The following is a 20,094-nucleotide window of genomic DNA, read 5'->3' as shown; positions in this document are numbered from 1 at the left end:
CCTACACTAATACCGTTTTACTTTAATTTATTATTTTATTTTTGAAGACCTTTAAAAAATCAGGCTCTGGCAATTCCCTACAATATATCATTTGAAGTGAAGCACAACAGTAAATTTTACATTGGTTACAGTTAAGGATCAATATCTATATACAAAAACTCGTTTGTTTGTTTGTCACGATAGCGCGACAATTTTAGGCCCACCTTACCCGTTGTCCCATGGCCCTATGGAAGAAGTTTCCTTGAAATCGTTGTTATATTTTTAACGTTATTCATATTTTAAAGTTTAAAACACCGCGCGTGGGGCCCCGTTGATCTGGTACCTACATAAGATGACCACCGCATGCACAGAACAAATGCGTTCGCGCCTGCGCAGTTCGGGCCTGTTGATCTCGGGACGAGCAGGGTTCGGCCGCCTGTCTCTTGGGTGCGGGTTTGCCGGCTCCGAAGCGGGGGGGAGCCAGGCCTGGTGCTGGGGGAAGCAGCCTGGGCCTGGGTCTGGACGTGACCGGCTAACCGCGAGCCTGAGGTGGGTCAAGAGCAAAAGGGGCAGCAGCGGCGGTGAGGCCGGACGTTGGTGGAGGCCGAGGCCTGGGCCTGGCGCTGGGTCTGCCCTTGGCTCCCCCGTCTCCCCTCCTCTCCCTGGCCAGCTCAGCGCCTTCCCCACACCGCCCAGAATCCAGCGGCATCGTCGGTTGTTCGGGCCGGGAAGCGGGGGGGAAGAGCAGCGGCATCGACCGGAGGGTAATCAGTGGAAGAGGTGCTGCCATCTACCCACCGCACTGAATCCCCACACCAGGACGGGACGGGAAGGGACAGGACTCTTTGCCACTCCCCTGCACCTGCTGCACTAATGGCGGCCGCCCGGGCCAGGAGGCGGGTTTCTATGCAAACTCTGTTAGGTGGCGTTCAGGGAAGGGAGGGGGGAGGGAGAGGGAGAGGGAGGAGGGGGGAGGGGGGAGGGGGAGTGAGGAATGGGGGAGGAGAGGGTGCTGCACCAATGCAGGAGAGGTTTGTGCCCAATGGGTCCACTTGGTCAAGTTGTATTCTAAACTTCATATCTGGATCAAAAATCCCCCGTTTTATTTCAAGTCATTCTTTCTCAGCTCATGGATATCTGACCCGAGATGATGTCAGTATGCTGTTTTGTTCCAATCCTTACTCAGTTGAATGCATATTTGATTTACTGAGTGTGCTCTAGATGGTGGACAGCAGAATAAAATGTGGGTCATTTCGTGCACACGATAACCGAGAGGCACGGAGATTAATGGCAGCATCTCTGTGAGAATTGCTAACCCTTACCGTGCAAAAAGACCATACAAGGGCCCTGTGATCTTTGTGTTCTAGTTCTCCTTGTATTGTGGCAGATTGTGCAAATGTGCCCTCATCTTATAACCATGTTTATTAATTATTCATAATTATTTCATGAATTCCTTCATTAAACACATTAAACATGCAAATGATTACATTTGGAGCTGCAGTAATAGCTCGTAAAGCCTGAAGTCCATCAGCCAGATATAGTATCCTCTTTGGATGGAGTAGGGGAAAGAAAATGCAAGTTTCAAGGTATCATTTCATGACAACAAAGTGGATCAAGTTTCATGCATTCAGAAAACCGAAGAACATTCGTATAATGAGGGAATTCAATTTATCAGTGAAGTTTCTGTTCGTTGAGGACCATTCTATTGTTTAGTTTAGTTTAGAGATACAGCGCGAAAACAGGCTATTCGGCCCATCAAGTCCACGATGACCAGTGATTGCCATACGCCAGCACAATCCTACACTCTGGGAACAATTTACATACTTTACCAAAGTCAATTAACCTACAGAACAAAGGTATTTATTCACAAAATGCTGGAGTAACTCAGCAGGTCAGGCAGCATCTCGGGAGAGAAGGAATGGGTGACGTTTCGGGTCGAGACCCTTCTTAGTGTGAGAGGTACCTGGAACACCTGGGGAAACCCAGTCAGTCATGGGAGAACATACAAACTCGATACAGACAGCGCCCGTAGTCAGGATTGAACCCAGGTCTCTGGCGCTGTAAGGCACCAAACCTTTCACTGTGCCACCATGCTGCCACTAAGTCGGGTTGCTCTTCCTGACAAAAAGCATTTGCCTGTCCTTCCACTTCAATGTTTAAGCAATTTGTAAATGAGTTAGTAGCTATGGGAGTAGATGTAAGAGAGGAGAATCCAAGATAAAGTAATATTTATATGGGGTTGCAGTAGGAAACAATATAAATAGAAAGAAGAATATGTCTATGGTAAGGTAAAGTATACATGTGCTACTGCAGGACATGAAATATATTGGCAGAATATTGGCAGAATCATCTACCCCCCATATACTTTTGGGAATCATGTATAAAATTAAACTGATAATTTCAGTCACGTATTTTGCAGGATGAAACAGGGGAAATTGGGGATTGGCTCTGGTGAAATTAATTCTGGCTAAAGTAGAGGAAGTTTTACTCTGAAGTTAGCATATTTTGTATGCCCTTTGGGATGGTTTGATGCGATAATATGAATGAAATTTATTCTATGTATAAACCAATTTGAACTTGACTTGGGTCTGCCTGATATGTTTATGGCTGCAAGATGGAGTTTGTACATGACATGTGACCTAAATGTGTTCCTCATTATGATCGTATTTTTTTGTTGATCATAAACCTGAACACAAATAATGTATAATGGAAACAGGCACACTATTGTTCTGAGTCAGGATAGACAACCTTCACATTAACCTGTTGCAAACTTGTCTAGTTGATGTAATTCGTGGTGCTGAATCGATTGGAAACGTTTATTTGGTTGTACAGGCGCAGTAGCGTTCTGAGTCACCTAGCATTCAGACTGATGTAGTTATTGAAACAAGGCATGTTCTTTGATTTCCTCCTCCTTTACCTTCCAAAGGAATGCACCCTTTAAGTTTCCAAATGAGGAATGGAGGGCTGATGTTTTGGGCGTCTGTAGGAACCATACCTGTTGACAATGACTTGTGAATGAACTGGCATTAAAAGATACTGCAAACTACAACTAATTATATTTTTAACCATGATGTTGTGCTGTAACAGCTGTGTGTTGTGACTGTTACAATCAGACTTGGGGAAATGGAACAAGGCTGAGCTAATGTTAACAGTTTTTAACAGAAAATTACTGTTAATGGCAGCCAGCATTTGTGCCCCCAAAGGAATCTTTGCAACTTACCAATTAAAGCTCATGAAAATGACTGGTATTATTTCCGTTGGCAATTACAATTAGGAGGCTGACAATTAAAACTGCAGGTATAGTCTTTATTAAACATTCACACTCCAAACCACAAACATGTTAACCCTGTGCTTACTCCTACCTCGCTTTCTCCTTTACACAAGCATTACTGTCTCTTTTCTTGCAAGTGCTGGCTATCTGGTCATTTTTGGTTTACTCTGGATGGTCTTCACCCTGTAATTCTAGCAAGGAGTGAGCTCCTGAAATTCTCAAATGTCATGGACCTCGTACAGCCCCATTCCTGCCTGCTGCAAAGAGTCAGTTAAGGTTCAGTACAAGAATCTCGCCACCTTCCCACTCCTTCTCATCTGCAACCATCCTTCAGAATTTGGTTCCGCTGTTCACCTTGCTTTCTCACCAGATTCAAAAATCTTCAGCCTTTTATTCTCCACTTATCACATCCCTGCCTCTGTCGCTATCTCCCCCCCTTCCCACTCCCATCTGATTTACCTACTTACCCCACCCTCCTCCATTGTATCCACCTACCACTTGCCAGCTTTTGTCCCACTCATCCCCCCCCCCCCCACACACCTTGTTTTCCATTTACTCTTTCAGTCCAGATGAAGAATCTCAACCCAAAATGTTGAGTGTCTATTTCCAACTACAGATGGTAACTAACCATGGTAACAGGTATGTAGGTTAATTGGCTGGGTAAATGTAAAAATTGTCCCTAGTGGGTGTAGGATAGTGTTAATGTATGGGGATCGCTGGGCGGCACGGACTTGGAGGGCCGAAAAGGCCTGTTTCCGGCTGTATGATATGATGATGATGATGATGATAACCGACTCAGTTCCTCCAGCAGATTGCTTGTTGCATCTATTTTAATTATTTGTTCCTCAAAATTTGCTATTGCTGGCAGAGCAGACATTCATAACTCATCCCTGGCTCAGTTGGAGTACTATGTGCAATTCATATCCCCCACATTCTAGCAAGGGTGTGATTTTAACATACAAATTACAAACAGTATAAGACGGGCCTCACAAGCCAGCTCTACCATTTAATATTGTGATGAATCTGATTGTAATCTTAAGTTTACATTCGTGTCTAACCATGGAAAACTTTCATCAAATAAAATATCTGCCTACCTCTACCGTAAAAAATATTAAAAGACTCTGTTTCCATCACTTTTTAAGAAAGACCATTCTAAAGACCCAAATCTGAGAGAGAAAAAAAATCTGATTTGTCTTAATTGGGCTTCTAAAAAATGTCCCCAGATACTTATTTCTCCCACATACTCCAAACCATCCTATCAAGACCTGAGGATCTTGTATGTTTCAATAAAGTCAGCTCACACCGTTCTGAACTGTAGCAGATACAAATGTAGCCTGTCCAACTTTTCCTCATGAGCTGATCCATCCATTCCAAGTATTAGTATAGGAAACTGAACTGCTTTCTTGCCCTTCTGTAAATACTACATTCCACAAACTCCAAATGTGGTATCAATAATGGCCTATATAACTGAAAAATTGACCCCTACTTTTGTATTCAATTCAATTACATAGGATTTTTATTTAATTGAGATACATTTTTTTGTTTAAAGCTATTTATTTTGAAGAAAAAATGTGATTTTCCAAGGTGTGTGTGTATATATATATTATATATATTTATATATATTATATATTATATATATAAGATCAAGAGTTTTAATAATATACCAGACCAAGTGGACCCGTTGGGCCCATTCCTCATAGAGGGGGGGCAGGGAAGGGGAGAGGGTGTGATTGAGTGAGCCCTGGACCCAAAGCCTCTCCTGTATTGTAGCACCCTCAACCCCCCCCACTCAATCCCCCATTTCCCCCCTCCTCCCCGCACTGACCCACTCCATGGAGGAATTGAAGGAAATTCACATTAATTATGAAATGGTGTTGGGTAAACTGTTGGGACTGAAGGAAGATAAATCACCAGGGCCTGATGGTCTGCATCCCAGAGTACTCAAGCAGGTGGCCTGAGAAATCATGGATGCATTGATGATTATTTTCCAATGTTCTATAGACTCTGGATCTGTTCCTGTGGACCAAAGGGTAGCTAATGTAACCTGATTTTTTAAGAAAGGAGGGAGAGAGAAAACACCTGACATCAGTAGTGGGGAAGATGATTGGATCGATTATTAAAGATGTAATATCAGCGCATTTGGAAAGCAGTGACAGGATCGGTCAAAGTTAGCATGTATTTATGAAGGGGAAATCATGCTTGACTAATCTTATGGAATTTTTTGAGGATGTAACAAGGAGAATGGATAAGGGCAAGCCAGTGGATGTGGTGTATCTGGACTTTCAAAAAGCCTTTGACAAGGTCCCACACAAGAGATTAGTGTGCAAAATTAGAGCACATGGTCTTGAGGGTAGGGTATTGACATAGATAGAGAACTGGTTAGCAGACGGGAAGCAAAGAGTAGGAATTAAAGGGTCCTTTTCAGAATGGCAGGCAGTGACTAGTGGGGTGCTGCAAGGCTCAGTGCTGGACCCCAAATTATTTACAATATAAACGATTTAGACGAAGGAATTAAATGTAACATCTCCAAGTTTGCGGATGACACAAAGCTGAGTGGCAGGATGTGAGGCTGGGTGTGAGCTGCGAGGAGGATGCTATGAGGCTGCAGGGTGACTTGGATAGGTTGGGTGAGTGGGCAGATGCATGCAGATACAGTATAATATGGATAAATATGAGGTTGTCCACTCTAGTGGCAAGTACAAGAAGGCAGATTATTATCTGAATTATGTCAGATTAGGAAAAGGGAAGGTGTAACGAGACCTAGGTGTCCTTGTACATTAGTCTCTGAAAGTAAGCATGCAGGTACAGCAGGCAGTGAAGAAAGCTAATGGCATGTTGGCCTTCATAGCAAGAGGATTTGAGTATAGGAGCAAGGAGGTCCTACTGCAGATGTACAGGACCCTGGTGAGACCATACCTGGAGTATTGTATAGTCAAGAAGATAACTGCAGATGCTGGTACAAATCGAAGGTATTTATTCACAAAATGCTGGAGTAACTCAGCAGGTCAGGCAGCATCTCGGGAGAGAAGGAATGGGTGACGTTTTGGGTCGAGACCCTTCTTCAGACTGATGACAACGGTCCCGCCCCCCTGACATCAGTCTGAAGAAGGGTCTCGACCCTGAAACGTCACCCATTCTCTCCCGAGATGTTGCTTGACCTGCTGAGTTACGCCAGCATTTTGTGAATAAATACCTTCGTATTGTATAGCCAGGTGGGTACCTGGAATACTGTATCAGGTGGAGGCCGATTTTATAATGGCATTTAAGAAGCTTTTAGATAGGCACATTGCTATGCAGGAAATGGAGGGATCTGCATCATGTGCAGATGGATGCGATTAGTTTATCTCGGCATTATGTTTGCAGACATTGTGGGTGGAAGGGCCCGTTCCTGTTTTTTTTTAATGTTCAATGTCAAATCCAGATAATGTGGAACTTGTGCCTGATGTCCTTGACTTTCTTGACTTTCTTGTTGCGGGTTTAGAAGATACCTTCAGAATATTCGATGTGAAATACTGCAATGTACTGTGTACACACAATGACCACTGGTCACTGGTGGCAGAAGGAATAAATAGTTGATGGTGCACCAATCAAGTATGCTGCTCTGTACGGGATTATGTTTAGTTTCTTAAGAGTTGTTTGGGCTTCATTCATGCAGGTGCAGAGGTTTTGGGGTGTCAGGGGGTGAGTCACTTGCCACAAGATACCAGGTCTCTGACTATCCTTGCAGCCACAATGTTTATGTACCAGGTCCAGATAATTTCTGGTTAATTGTGATCCCCTGGCTTGTTGATGATGAGGGACTTGATGTTGGCCCTCCCAATTCATCAGCAGAGGAAAGACAGTAAGTGGTAACCAACAGAAGGATCCCTTGCCCATAGTTGACCTAACTATCCAAGACTTCATGACCTGACTGACAACTTTTCTATACAGTAGGTACTTGGTATATGGTACTAGAGGAAATAGTTGAGGCAACTATAGAAGGTGCCACTTTGTGGGTGCTGAGGACTTGCACGCCAAGTTCCCTCTGTACATCAATGCTCTTTAGGGTTTTGCCATTTACAGACAACTTTCCTCTTGCATTTGACCTCTCAAAGTGCACCATTTTTCCAGATTAAGCACCATCTGCTATTTATCCGCTCTTATTTCCAACCAAGCTCTATCCTGCTGGTATCATAGACAAGCTTCCTCACTATCCACTATACTGTCAATTTTTGTGTCATCTGCAAACTTGCAAACTTACTAGTCAACCAACCTGCATTTTCTTCCGCATCATGTGTATCGCAAACAGCAGAGGTCCTTATACTGATCCTCGTGGAACACTACTGACAAGAACCCCCTGTCAGAGTATAATAGTTTTACATTTTATTTACATATGATTGTTTTGCTTCAATAGATTTTCAGCCACAATTACATCACAATAAGCACTTAAAATGTGCTAATGTTGAATTGAAAAATAAATTCATGAATAAATAAAAAGGCATTGCATTTCAAAAGTGTTCAAACACCATGGCAATAATTATTTTGCACATCCGTTTAACTGACCTGTGGAATCTTTCCTAAACCTAGCAATGCAATGGCTTGTGGAACTTGAGTAAGGGAAAAGCAGATTTGTTCCCTTTTATTAATTTGTGTCTAATGCATTTTTTTCATTTTACGTGATGCATGATTACAGATACTACAAGTCAGCTTTTACACTGTGTTAGCCTTGGGGTTGATGAATAATGTATTTGTATTTCACTGCTTGAATTTCAAGTCAGAAGAAGATAAATTCAAATAAGATTAAAAGCTCTGAAATATTAACTTCACCAGTCACGAGTCTAAGCATCTTTATTAGGTATGCCCATACCTTTATTCTGCTCCTTAGTAGAGTAACAGGAGACATGGTTGATACCAGAATTACAGTTCATCGCTCCTGCATATATAAATATATATATATATTTCCTTTACATTGTAACCGTAGATTACTCCTACAATTTACATAGGCAGGAGGGTGGGAATATTTCCAGCAATAGCCGTTTGGTGGTTCCATCTACAGGCTGAGAATAGATTGCAATTTTAGTTTGCTGTCTGGCTTTATTGAGCCAATGTCTATCATCTCTGCCTTGTGAAGATCAAGCCTCCTTAATGTTCTTTATTGTAGTTGATCGAGCTTTAACCTCATCTTCACAATGTTCTCTTCATTTTCTTTCCATCTTTGCCCCAACCACCGAATAGCAGCAACTTGCATCTTTTGGAGTGTAAAACAGAGGGCAAAAGCTCTGCTAGTTCTGCCCATTACAATTGCACGTTTTCATTGTCTCTTACCTACTTGACTTCACCACACCATTTTCAGCCACCATTATCAATAAACTTAGTCATAGAATCACAAAGACATACAGTACAGAAGCAGGCCCTCAGACCCAACTCGTGCAGGTACCTCAGGTGCCCCTTCTAAACCAGTTCCATTTGTTCGCATTTAGTCCATATCCCTCAACACCTTTCTTATCCATATACTTGTCAGAAACTGCAATTAACCTTTTTCTTTGCATTCCCTTTTCTCTGTTTGGTGCCACTTTTAGCTCCGCAAGCATTATCTGCAAATTATTGCTGCTTCACAGTTGTCCTTTTACTTTTTCTGTGCATGCCCTGCAGCCAGACCAGTTCCAGTATCAAAATTAAATTGACTAAACTTACCGATGACATCTGTATTTTTTGCCTTCTTTGCTAATTATGACCCCAGGCTCCCTAAACAATTCTCCACCATGTAATATTCTGTCAAGCATCAGTTGTAACTTGCTATAAATTAATAACTAATATTAATTCCAATAGTTACTGCTTTGCCCACAGCATCAACTCTTCCATGTCCTAGTATTCAAACCATGGCCTTTGTTCATTATTTTATTGCTTCTGATTTACAGATGATATTCAGAAACAATATTTATATTGACCAATTGCTCAGATGAGCCAAAGCAGATCAGTAGTGGCAAAATGGCCTTCAGTCGTACAGGACCTATAACAACTTTTTTCTCTCCAACTATAAGTTGAGATTTGGCGTACATGAAGAGCATAAAGCAAGACCTTTCAAAATCTTAGAATGTCTCAAAGTGCACTAAAACTTTTGAAACATATTTGAAGTACGGTCACTGTGGCAGTATTGAAAAAAAATAGTTTGTACCATTTAGGATCCCACAAACAATGATGAAACAATTAATCTATTCTTACGACATTGGGGAAAACTCTTTGGCTCATCTTGAAAATATAAAATCCTTTATGACCACATGACAGGTTTAACAGCTTATTTGTAGGCCAGTGGATCACCAGATTGTCACCAACGTGTATGGAATGGCAGTCAAAACCATGACCTCCAACTCTTGAGAAAGAATCTTATTAACGACCCATGACCAATAATCAAGGATGTTTCCTGCATGCTCTAAATTTTGGAGTTGTGGATGATGTTCAATGCTTCCTACACTTTCTCCAGAGATACACTGAGAATAATCAGAGTAAACAATTGACATCAAAAATTAACCATAATTTTTTTGTTGTACACTACGAATTGTGAAGCTACAGAGCAATTGTAGAATTCTGGAAATTCATGGCACAAAGAGGATATTTGGCTGATGGTCTCTTGACTGATCAAAAATAACTTTGTTTTAAGTGATACCCAATAAGCTACGGAAAGGCAAGAATGAAATGCTCGGAGAAGGAGAAAGAGGTGCAGCGCACAGGCCTTGAACCTGGTGAGACGCAGGAGGAGCTCGGCCAGGACTCATCCCACAGAGCCCAGTCCCTCCACGCACCAGAGTCTCCCAACCCCAGCAGAGTAGTTATTAAGAGGGCTGATCCGTGGGCGGTTGCTGCTGGGACGCAAGTTGGGGCCTGATCAACCCCGGCTGGGTTGCCTGGGCGAGGGTGTCTGATGTTGTGAGACCCCAAACACCCCATGACCCCAGGTCACATCACTGAGGATGCGTCCCAGCGCATGCAGAAGATGTATCTTTCACGCTGCAGTCATGTTGGTTTGCATCCTTGTAGGTTACTATGCTTTAGGTGCACACAAGTTTATTTTGCATATATGGAAGACTTCTGTTTCCAATTACAAGAAGTAACTTTGTCACTTAAATGGAAAACCACACAAAAGCAATTTTTCTGCATGGGTACAACCAGAATGAAACTGGCCAACAAACAGTCTATACCTGTCCGGTTGACATATTCCCAAATCAAGATAGTGCATTAGATGGAAGGGGCATACAGGATGTAGCATTGCCATGTGCCTGCTGCTTTTTCTGCTTCAAGATGATAAAAGCTGGAGTTTTGCAACGTACTGTTAGAGAAGTGTTGACGAATTTATTGCAATGTTTTATTAACACAGCAATAACATGATTGGATAAATTAATGTTTAGGGTGGTGAAAAGGTGTGAGTAAAGTTTGCTGCTTTGTCCTGCACAAAATCGAAAATACCTGGATGACTGCAGCGTCAAGTAATGGAGTGTAATCCATTGCACTACTTACGTCTGGCTTGCAGGTGGTGAAAAGGAATATCATCATTTGCAGGATACCCAGCTTCTGGCTTGCTCTTGTTGTCAAAGTGTTATGTGGCTGATTGAAAAAATTCATGATTAATGATGACATCTTAGAATAATAGAGTAATATAACTTGACAGAAGCCCTTTGGCCCAACTCGTTCGTACCAACAAAGCTGCCTCGGCAAGGCCAGCAGCATAATCAAAGATAAGTCGCACCCTGGCCACTCCCTCTTCTCCCCTCTCCCATCAGGCAAATGGTACCGAAGTATGAAAACGCACATCACCAGATTCAGGGACAGTTTCTTCCCATCTGTTTTCAGGCAACTGAATCATCCTGCCAGAACCAGAGGGCTGTCCTGAACTACTATCTACCTCTTTGGTGACCGTCAGACTATCCTTGATTAGACTTTGCTGGCTTTACCTTGCACTAAACGTTATTCCCTTATCATGTATCTATGCATTGTAAATGGATCGATTGTAATCATGTACTGTCTGCTGACTGGTTAGCATGCAACAAAAGCTTTTCACGGTGGCTGATCGGACGATTCCCCAAAAATATTGTCTCTAGGCATTCTTGTTAAATCCGCCCTCATCAACAACAACCTTCCTCCCCCCTGTCTTACCTATACCTCTATCAAACCTGCAGCTTCTGCACACTGGAACATTGAGCTATCAGTCCTACCCTTTTCTCGGCAATCTTTCTGATATGGCTATAATATGGGATGCTCAGAGAGAGGAGGAAAACTTAGTCAGCACAGAGACTTCACTGACAAACAATTGTGTCTCCATTTTACTATGCTTGTATCCCCATTTTACTAATGTAACTGTATGGCATACACAATGAATGACAAGGTCCTGGGGAGTGATGTCGAACAGTGATGTAGAAATACATAATATGATAAAAAGAAACTGCAGGTACTGGTTTATACCGGACACAAATGGTGGAGTAACTCAGCGGGTCAGGCAGCATCCCTGGAAAAAATGGACAAGTGACGTTTTGGGTCGGGGCTCTTCTTCAGAAGTTCTGAAGAAGGGTCCCAAGCATTCTCCAGCATTTTGTGTCTATCTCTGGTAGAAATACATAGTTTCCTTGTAACAAGTAGACAAGGTGGTGAAGAATGTGTATGGCATTCTTGTTTTCGTGGGCTGTGGCTTTTGAGTGCAAGGTTTGGGACATCATGTTATGGTTATGGAAGATGCTGAGGCTTTGGGGTTTATGCAGAGGAGGTTTACCACAATGCAGCCCGGATTAGGGGATATTAGTTATCAGGGGTGGTTGGACAAGCTGGGATTGTTTCCTCTGTGGTATAGAAAGGGCTGAGGTAAGGCCTGATAGAAGGAGATACAATAATGAGAGGCATTGATGCGGCATACGGTCAAAAGCTTTCTCCCAGGATGGAAATGTCAAAGAATCGAGGGCATATCTATAGGGTCTTGGGGGTAAAATTGAAAAGAGATGTGCGAAGCAAGATTTTTACACCGAGAATGGTTGGTGCTTGGAATAGGCTGCTGGGGGTGGTAGTGGAAACAGTACAGTGACATTTAAGAGGCGCTTAGTTAGGCACATGGGTACGCAGGGAATCATGCATCATGTTTTCGGCATGGACATTGTGGGCTGTACTGTTTTGTTCTATGTTCTAGTTGTACAAAAAATTTTTTTTGGCTATACTTGAAATATTGCGAGGACTTCTGGTTGCCATGCAACAGGAAAGATGTGCTTACGCTGGTGAGGGTAGAGAAAAGATTCACATAAATGTTGCCTGGAATTAAGGACTTGAGTTATGTGGAAAGATTGGACAGGCTGTTCTGGTTTCTCTGGAGAGAAGGACTCTGAGAAGTAACATGGAAGAAGTACAGTAAACCCTCATTTTAATGGACCCTTTTATAACAGATTTCAGTTATAGCGGACGGACCACTGACTTGCAATTTTAAGGTGAGAGGAAGGAGATCTAAAATGCAAAGCTGATGGAGGCAGGAAAATTAACATAATTTGAGAGGATAGACAATAAATGCTGGAGTAACAATGGGTCAGACAGTATCTCTGGAGAAAAGGGATAGGTGACGTTTCTGAGTCAGGACCCTTCTTCAGACTTTCAAGAGGAATTTGACAGGTACTTGAATGAGCAAGGTGCAAAGGGATATGGAATTAATGCAGACAAACATAGTAATGATGATGGGAAAGATGAGGTGGGTTGGACTTTTGTGTGAAAAAGTTACCCCTCAGATTCCTATTAAATCTTTTCCCCTTCACCTTGAACCTATGTCCTCTGCTCCTCGATTCCCCTACTCTGGACAAGAGACTGTGCATCTACCCGATCTATTCCTCTCTTGATTTTGTACACCTCTATATCACCCCTCATCCTCCTGTGCTCCAAGGAATAGAGACTCAGCCTACTCAACCTCTCCCTATAGCTCAGACCATCTAGTCCTGGCAACATCCTCGTAAATCTTCTCAGAAACCCTTTCAAGCTTGACAATTCTTTCCTATAACATGGTGCCCAGAATTGAACACAATATTCTAAATGCAGTCTCACCAACGTCTTCCAGAACTGCAAAATGACCTCCCAACTTCTATACTCTATACTCTGACTGATGAAGACCACTTTATCTACCTGCGACTCGACCTTCAAGGAACCATGCACCTGCACTTCTAGATCCCTTTGCTCTACAACACTCCCCAGAGGTCTACCATTCACTGTATAAGTCCTGCCCTTGTTAGACATCCCAAAATGCAATACTTCACACTTCTCTGTATTAAATTCCATCAACCATTCCTCAGCCCACCTGGCCAATCGATCCAATTCCAGCTGCAATCTTTCACAACCATCTTCACTATCTGCAAAACTACCCACTTTTGTATCATCAGCAAACTTGCTAATCTTGCCCAGTATGTTCTGATCCAAATCATTGATGTTGATGACAAACAGTAATGGGCCCAGCACCGAACCCTGAGGCACACCACTAGTCACAGGCTTTCAGTGCAAGAAGCAACCTTGCACCATCACCCTCTGCTTCCTTCCATAGACCCAATTTTCCATCTATTCAGCTATCTCTCCTATGATCCCATGCGGTCTAACCTTCCAGAGCAGCCTACCATACCTCCAAAAAACAATGGTTATGGAAAAGATAGTTATTAAGGGAGAAGACCAGTATTTCTATGATTGCAGGCATGGTCCCAGGATGATATGTTGCCTCTCAGTTGCGAGAGTTAAGGAGGCCGCTGAACAGTTGCAGAAAGTTCTGGGAGGTCAGAGGTCATGATCCATGTCAGTACTAATGTCTCAAATAAAAAATTGGATGAGGATGTGCAGGGAAATTGTAAGGAGTTGAGAAGGAAAATAACATCAAGCTGGATCACAGAGATAGTAATCACCTTGACCTTGGAACCAGTGCATATAGAAATAGGATGGCATAGATAAATGTGTGGTTAGAGAGATTGTGCAGGAACAAGGGCTTTGGAGTTCAAGTATGTTTGGGCCATTTCTGGTGCGTGACACCCGGACAAACCAGACAGATTGCATCTCCAAATACACAATGTCAGCAGATAATGAAGCAATCCTCAACCAAATGCAGCAAGTCTACTCCTACTACTGGAAACATCTCCATTTCCACTATCTAGGCCTTTCATCATCCAGTAGGTTTCAATGAGATACTCCAGATACTCCACACCCCACCCGGAGACCCTGCCCAAGCCGCCGGACCACCGGCGACATGTTGGCCCATTGCCGCCATCGCCTCCGGGTCTTTTCTGAAGACATCCGCCCCTGTCAGCACATGTTTGGTGCTGATATGCAGGAGTTTCCATGCCAGCAGTCAGACCCGGGCACCGGTGCCCCCCCTTGCTGAGGAGGGAGGCAGGGTGCGCTTTGGTCTCATTCCAGAGGAATTCTTCCACTTCCTTTACCTCAAAACAGGAGTGACAGGCCCGTACATGTTCGGCACTGGGCTACTGACTTACCCCCTGTCAAAGGAGATTTATGTCATTAACCAGGAGCCATTTTCTGCCAAGTCCATTGGCATTCTTATCCTCTACGATATGAAGAAGTTTGGGAAGGATGTGGCAACATTTGCTGACAAGTTGAATGAGGGGAAAAGTACAAACGGCCCAAGAAGTGAAGGAGCTTGCTCTAACCGGCCTGGCAGATGCTATTGAACAGAAGAACAAAGAGCAGTGGAGAATAGACGGGCGCCATCACCTCTTCGATTGCAAGCAGAATAACGTCGCGATGATGCTGGAAACCAACTACTGCGAGCGTCTGCACAGGGTGTACGATACAGTGAAGACACGGCTGGACTACCAGGTGGGCCTGCAGCATCTAGAGCGCAGGCTTGCACAGGAATACATGGTCAACTGGGTGGAGAAGAGTGTGATCCACAGAATCACATCACAGCAGAAGGAGAGCATTGCCAAGTACATCGCTGATCTCAAAGTGCTGTCGATGAGTGCTCCAGCGATCGCCTAAGCCCGTTCACAATTACTATCCATACAGTAAACCTATTCCATACTTGTAACCTTGAAAACAATCTAATGTCCCAATGAGCCACATTGGCTGAAATATTCTCATAACCCACAGAAGAAACATTAAATGCAATGTATCTGGTAGATAAATCTGTAAAAATAAATTAAAAAAAATTAAAAATACACGTGCATGTATTTTTGCTTATGTGCACATACCTTTGTAATGAGGATGCGATCAAGTTCAACTAACTTACCCAATGTGGACCAGACAGACCACATTCACTTTCTGGACGTGAGATGTAATGTGCTATTGGAAATCTTCTGGTTCTCAAGACTCGGGAATGGGTGGTTAAATCACATGGGGCAGTTTTCTTATTTCTGGAGTGGGGAGGGAGTGAGGACAATATTGTGGGGATGATGTCCGGTAGCGAAACTGAACAGGAAATAAATCGTTTCATCAATTTTTTGTTTTACAGAAATGTATGCGGTTCAATCTTGACGCCCCCGTATGGCTGTCCAAGCAACGGATTCTGTGCACTCTCAACCAGACTCTAAAGGATGTGCTAAACTATGGGCTGTTTCAACCTGCACACAATGGGAGGGTGGGGAAGTTTCTGGATGAGGAACGACTACTCCGAGAATACCCAACGTCCCCTGATACCCCTGTGCCATATCTGGAGGTATTTGGTTTATTCTGTATCTATGTACTTAGGGAACATTTTAAATGTTTCTGAAATCATTCATTATGGATCTGTTGCTTATCATCTTTCATAAGGTCGGGATGTTCCTAAGCAATTCACAACCAATGAAACACCTTTGAAATGTTGTCACCATGGTAATGTTATAAATTGATGCAATGTTCCATAAACACCAATGAGATATGTAAGGAATGAACCCTTTTAAGTTTTGGTTGATAAAAAGATAAATGTTGATCAAGACATCAGGATGAGCTTTCCTATTTTTATTTCGTGTGGATCTTTTATGTGCACCAGAAAGAAAAAGATTGGGTTTATTTTAAGATATGCACAAAAAGCTGGAGTAACTTAGCGGGTCAGGCAGCATCTCTGGAGAAAAGAAATAGGTGAGGTTTTAGGTCGAGACCCTTCTTCAGACTGAGAGTCAGGAGAGAGGGAAGTGATAGATATGAAAAGGTATACCTCCTCCCTCGACTTTCTCCAGGGACCCTGGCAGTCCTTTCAGGTGGCAGAGTTTCACTTGCACCTCCTCGAACCTCATCTACTGTATTCGCTGTTCCAGGTGTGGACTCCTAAATATTAGCGAGACCAAGTGCTGGCTGCGCGATTGTTCCACTGAACACCTTTGCTCAGTCCGACTTGGCCTATGCAATCTTCCGGTTGCCAAACACTTTAGCTCCCCTTCCCATTCTCGTTCTGAGCTCTCTGTCCTGGGCCTCCTCCACTATCAGAGTGAGGCCAAACGAGGGCGGGATAACTTGAGTATATTGCTACTATTTTCAATGCAAGATCAGTACCAAACCAATTCAAATCCACACATGGGACTGCCTAACAGACCCTTTGTTTCTGCCTGCTCCAGCCCCACTGAACTCATCTCCAAATACCTTGATTCCATGCTATTTCCTCTTGTTCAGTCCTTTCCGACCTACATCCGAGACCACCTCACATGCCCTTCAACTCTTCAATAACCTTCAGTTTCCTGGCCTGCATTACATCTCCATCCACCACCAGGAAGGTCTCAAGGCCCTCTGTTTCTTCTTTGAACAAAGGCCCATCCATTTCCCCCGACTAACAATCTCCTCTGCGTGGTGGAACTTGTACTCACCCTGAACAACTTCCTTGACTCCTCTCACTTTCTTCAAGTTAAAGGTGTAGCCATGGGCCCCAAATATTCCTGTCTTTGTTGGTTATGTTAAACAGTCCTTGTTACAAATATATACCAGCACCATTCCCCAAACCTTTCATTGCTACATCGACCACTGCATTGGGGTGGCCTACTGTGCCCATGTAGAACTCATTGATTACGTTAACTTTACCACTAGCTTTGACCCTGCCCTCAAATTTACTTAGACTAAATCTGACTAAATCTTTATTGATCTCTCTGTCTCCATCACAGGTAACAGACTATCAACTGACATCTACTACACCCTCATTTCCTTAGACTAGTCTTCCCATCTTGCCTCTTGCGAAGGCCCTATCCCCTGCTCTTAATTTCTCTTCCGCTTAATGTCTCTGCCGCGTTCAAGACGAGGCTTTCCATTCTAGAAAATCTGAGACATCTTCCTTAGTAAACAGGGATTTCCCCTGTTGTTACAGATGGATCCCTCAATCGCTTCAGCCTTGTGGGGCTGTGACCCATAGTTCTGCTCTCACTCCCGCTCCCCCCAAACGGAACATGGATGGAGTTCCCCTTGTCCCCTCTCTTTGCCCGACCAGCCTCCGTGTATAACGCATCATCATCCGGTTTGGGGAGAAGGCAGGAACGGGGTACTGATTGAGAATGATCAGCCATGATCACATTGAATGGTGGTGCTGGCTCGAAGGGCCGAATGGCCTACTCCTGCACCTATTGTCTATTAATCTACACCGATCAGCCAAAACATTATGACTTGATGAGCCAAAACATTATGACCACCTGCCTAATATGCTGTTGGTCCTCCGTGTGCAGCCCCATACGTAGCAGGGTGCGATGCACTGTGTATTGTGACATATTCCTCCCGTGACCACAATTAAATTTTTCTGTGACTTGTGTCACAGTAGACTGTCGGTTCGGACCAGACGGGATAGCCTTCGTTGCCCTCGCGCATCGATGAGCCTTGGGCACTCAACATCCTGTCACAGGTTTGTGGTTTGTCCCTCATCGGACCACTGTCGGTAGGTACTCACCACTGCTGACCGGGAGCACCCTGCAAGCCTTGCTGTTTCAGAGATGCTCTGACCCAGTCATCTGGCCATAACAATTTGGCCCTTGTCAAAGTCGCTCAGGTCTTTACTCCTGCAAATTTCTCCTGCATCCAACACATCAAATTCAAGAACTGGCTGTTCACTTGTTGCCTAATATATCCCACCCCTTGACAGGTGCCATTGTAACAAGATAATCAATGTTATTCACTTCTCCTGTCAGTGGTCAGAATGTTTTGGCTGATCGATGTATATCCTGCTGTATACTTTGACAGCCTTTCTCACAGTCTGTGACCTCAACAATCTTGGTGGCATTTGAAAACGTATTGACCAACCCATCCACGTTATGCCAGAGTCATTAATATTAATCACAAACAGCAGAGGTCCCAACACAGATATCTGCGGAACCCAACTGGTCATATACCTCCAGCATGAATATTGTCTCCTCTACAACCCTTTGCCTTCTATCAATAAGCCAATTCGGAATCCAAACGACCAAGTCACTGTTAATCCCGTGCATCTTGATCTTCTTGATCAGCCTACCATGGAGGACTTTATCAAATGCCTTATTAAAATCCATTCTTCATGGTAATTTCTGTTCATTTTTTTTGCTTGATTCCCACCCACAAACATCTCTACTTCCTGCTACCCAGGCAGTTGGATGATGCCCATATCCAAGCTGTCAATTGAACAAAAATCTGCTCCAATTTGGTTGCATTAATTCAGTAGGTAGTTTCTATTAAGAACTGACCCTTTAAGAGCTTCTCCCCTAGCATTAGGTAGTGGGGCCCATCATACCATTTGTGGGATTGTTAATTCTCATGTGTTCAATCCTTTGCAGAAAGTGTGCACGATAATTTGCTTCTGACTCCTCACACCAATCTTCAATCTTTGTTTTCATCCTTTGAAGGATTTCTCAAAATATGTGTTTTAGTCAAGGATGAATGACTTTTATGAATGTTCATTTTAATTAACCACTATGTCATCAGAGTATACGTTCACAATGTTTGTTGAACTGAATATATCACCAAGGAGCCTGCTTAATTTGCAGTTAATTTCACCAAGGAGACTGCTTAAGGTTAAAAGGTCTTGATTCATTTACCCCACAACTCCCTTAATGGTGTAAATTCCTCCATTCTTCTCTTTACAGTTCCGATATAAGAAGCGAGTGTACACACAAAGTCACGTAGAAGACAAGCAACTGTCCAAACTCCACACAAAGGTAGGTGCTGTCCATGTTCAGTAATGGACTGAGGTATTTTGAATATCAAATAGATTGATGGCTGTCACTGTATTTGCCAAATTTCCTAAACTGCACTACCAAATCCATAACAAGGTAAGTGTGCAACTTTTTCTTGCAACTGTTTTGTCTTTGCAGCCAGTTCATTATTTTCAGTAAAGTATCCAATGTCACATTATGTGGGTTCTTAGAGAGTCATAGAGTGATACAGTGTGGAAACAGGCCCTTCGGCCCAACTTGCCCACACCGGCCAACAATGTCCCAGCTACACTAGTCCCACTTGCCTGCGCTTGATCCATATCCCTCCAAACGTGGCCTATCCATGTACCTGTCTAAGGGTCTCTTAAACGATGGGATAGTCTCCTCTGGCAGCTTGTTCCATGCACCCACTACCTTTTGTGTGAAAATGTTATCCCTCTGATTCCTATTAAATCTTTTCCCCATCACCTTGAGCCTATGTCCTCTGGTCCTCGATTCCCCTACTCTGGGCAAGAGACTGTGCATCTACATGATCTAATCCTCTCATGATTTTGTACACCTCTATAAGATCTCCCTTCAATGTCCTGTGCTCCATGGAATAGAGACTCAACCTCGTAAATCTTTTCTGAACCCTTTCAAGCTTGACAATATCTTTCCTATAACATGGTGCCATCTCACCAACATTTTATACAACTGCAACAAGACCTCCCAACTTCTATAATACTCTGACTATGAAGGCCAAAATGCCAAAAACCTTTTTGGCCACCTTATCTACCAGGGACTCGA

At 43.3% G+C, this 20,094-nt stretch overlaps 1 protein-coding gene and 1 pseudogene across 8 annotated transcripts in view; both read left to right on the top strand.

Annotated features, from left to right (window-relative positions):
- The window catches only part of shank3a (SH3 and multiple ankyrin repeat domains 3a), a 557,029-nt gene that overhangs the window by 160,342 nt on the left and 376,593 nt on the right, over positions 1-20,094 (top strand). For all 8 annotated transcript variants that reach the window (XM_078419606.1, XM_078419609.1, XM_078419607.1 and 5 more), the window contains exons 3-4: positions 15,690-15,893; positions 19,240-19,311. In XM_078419606.1, the coding sequence (XP_078275732.1) occupies positions 15,690-15,893; positions 19,240-19,311 (276 nt within the window). The remainder of the gene's footprint in view (positions 1-15,689; positions 15,894-19,239; positions 19,312-20,094) is intronic.
- LOC144604744 (ATP synthase peripheral stalk subunit b, mitochondrial pseudogene) lies at positions 332-15,217 on the top strand (annotated as a pseudogene).

This window comes from Rhinoraja longicauda, chromosome 23 (genome assembly GCF_053455715.1).
Source record: "Rhinoraja longicauda isolate Sanriku21f chromosome 23, sRhiLon1.1, whole genome shotgun sequence".
In the NCBI taxonomy this organism is placed as follows: domain Eukaryota; kingdom Metazoa; phylum Chordata; class Chondrichthyes; order Rajiformes; family Arhynchobatidae; genus Rhinoraja; species Rhinoraja longicauda.
This window is presented reverse-complemented; position numbering and strand designations above follow the sequence as displayed.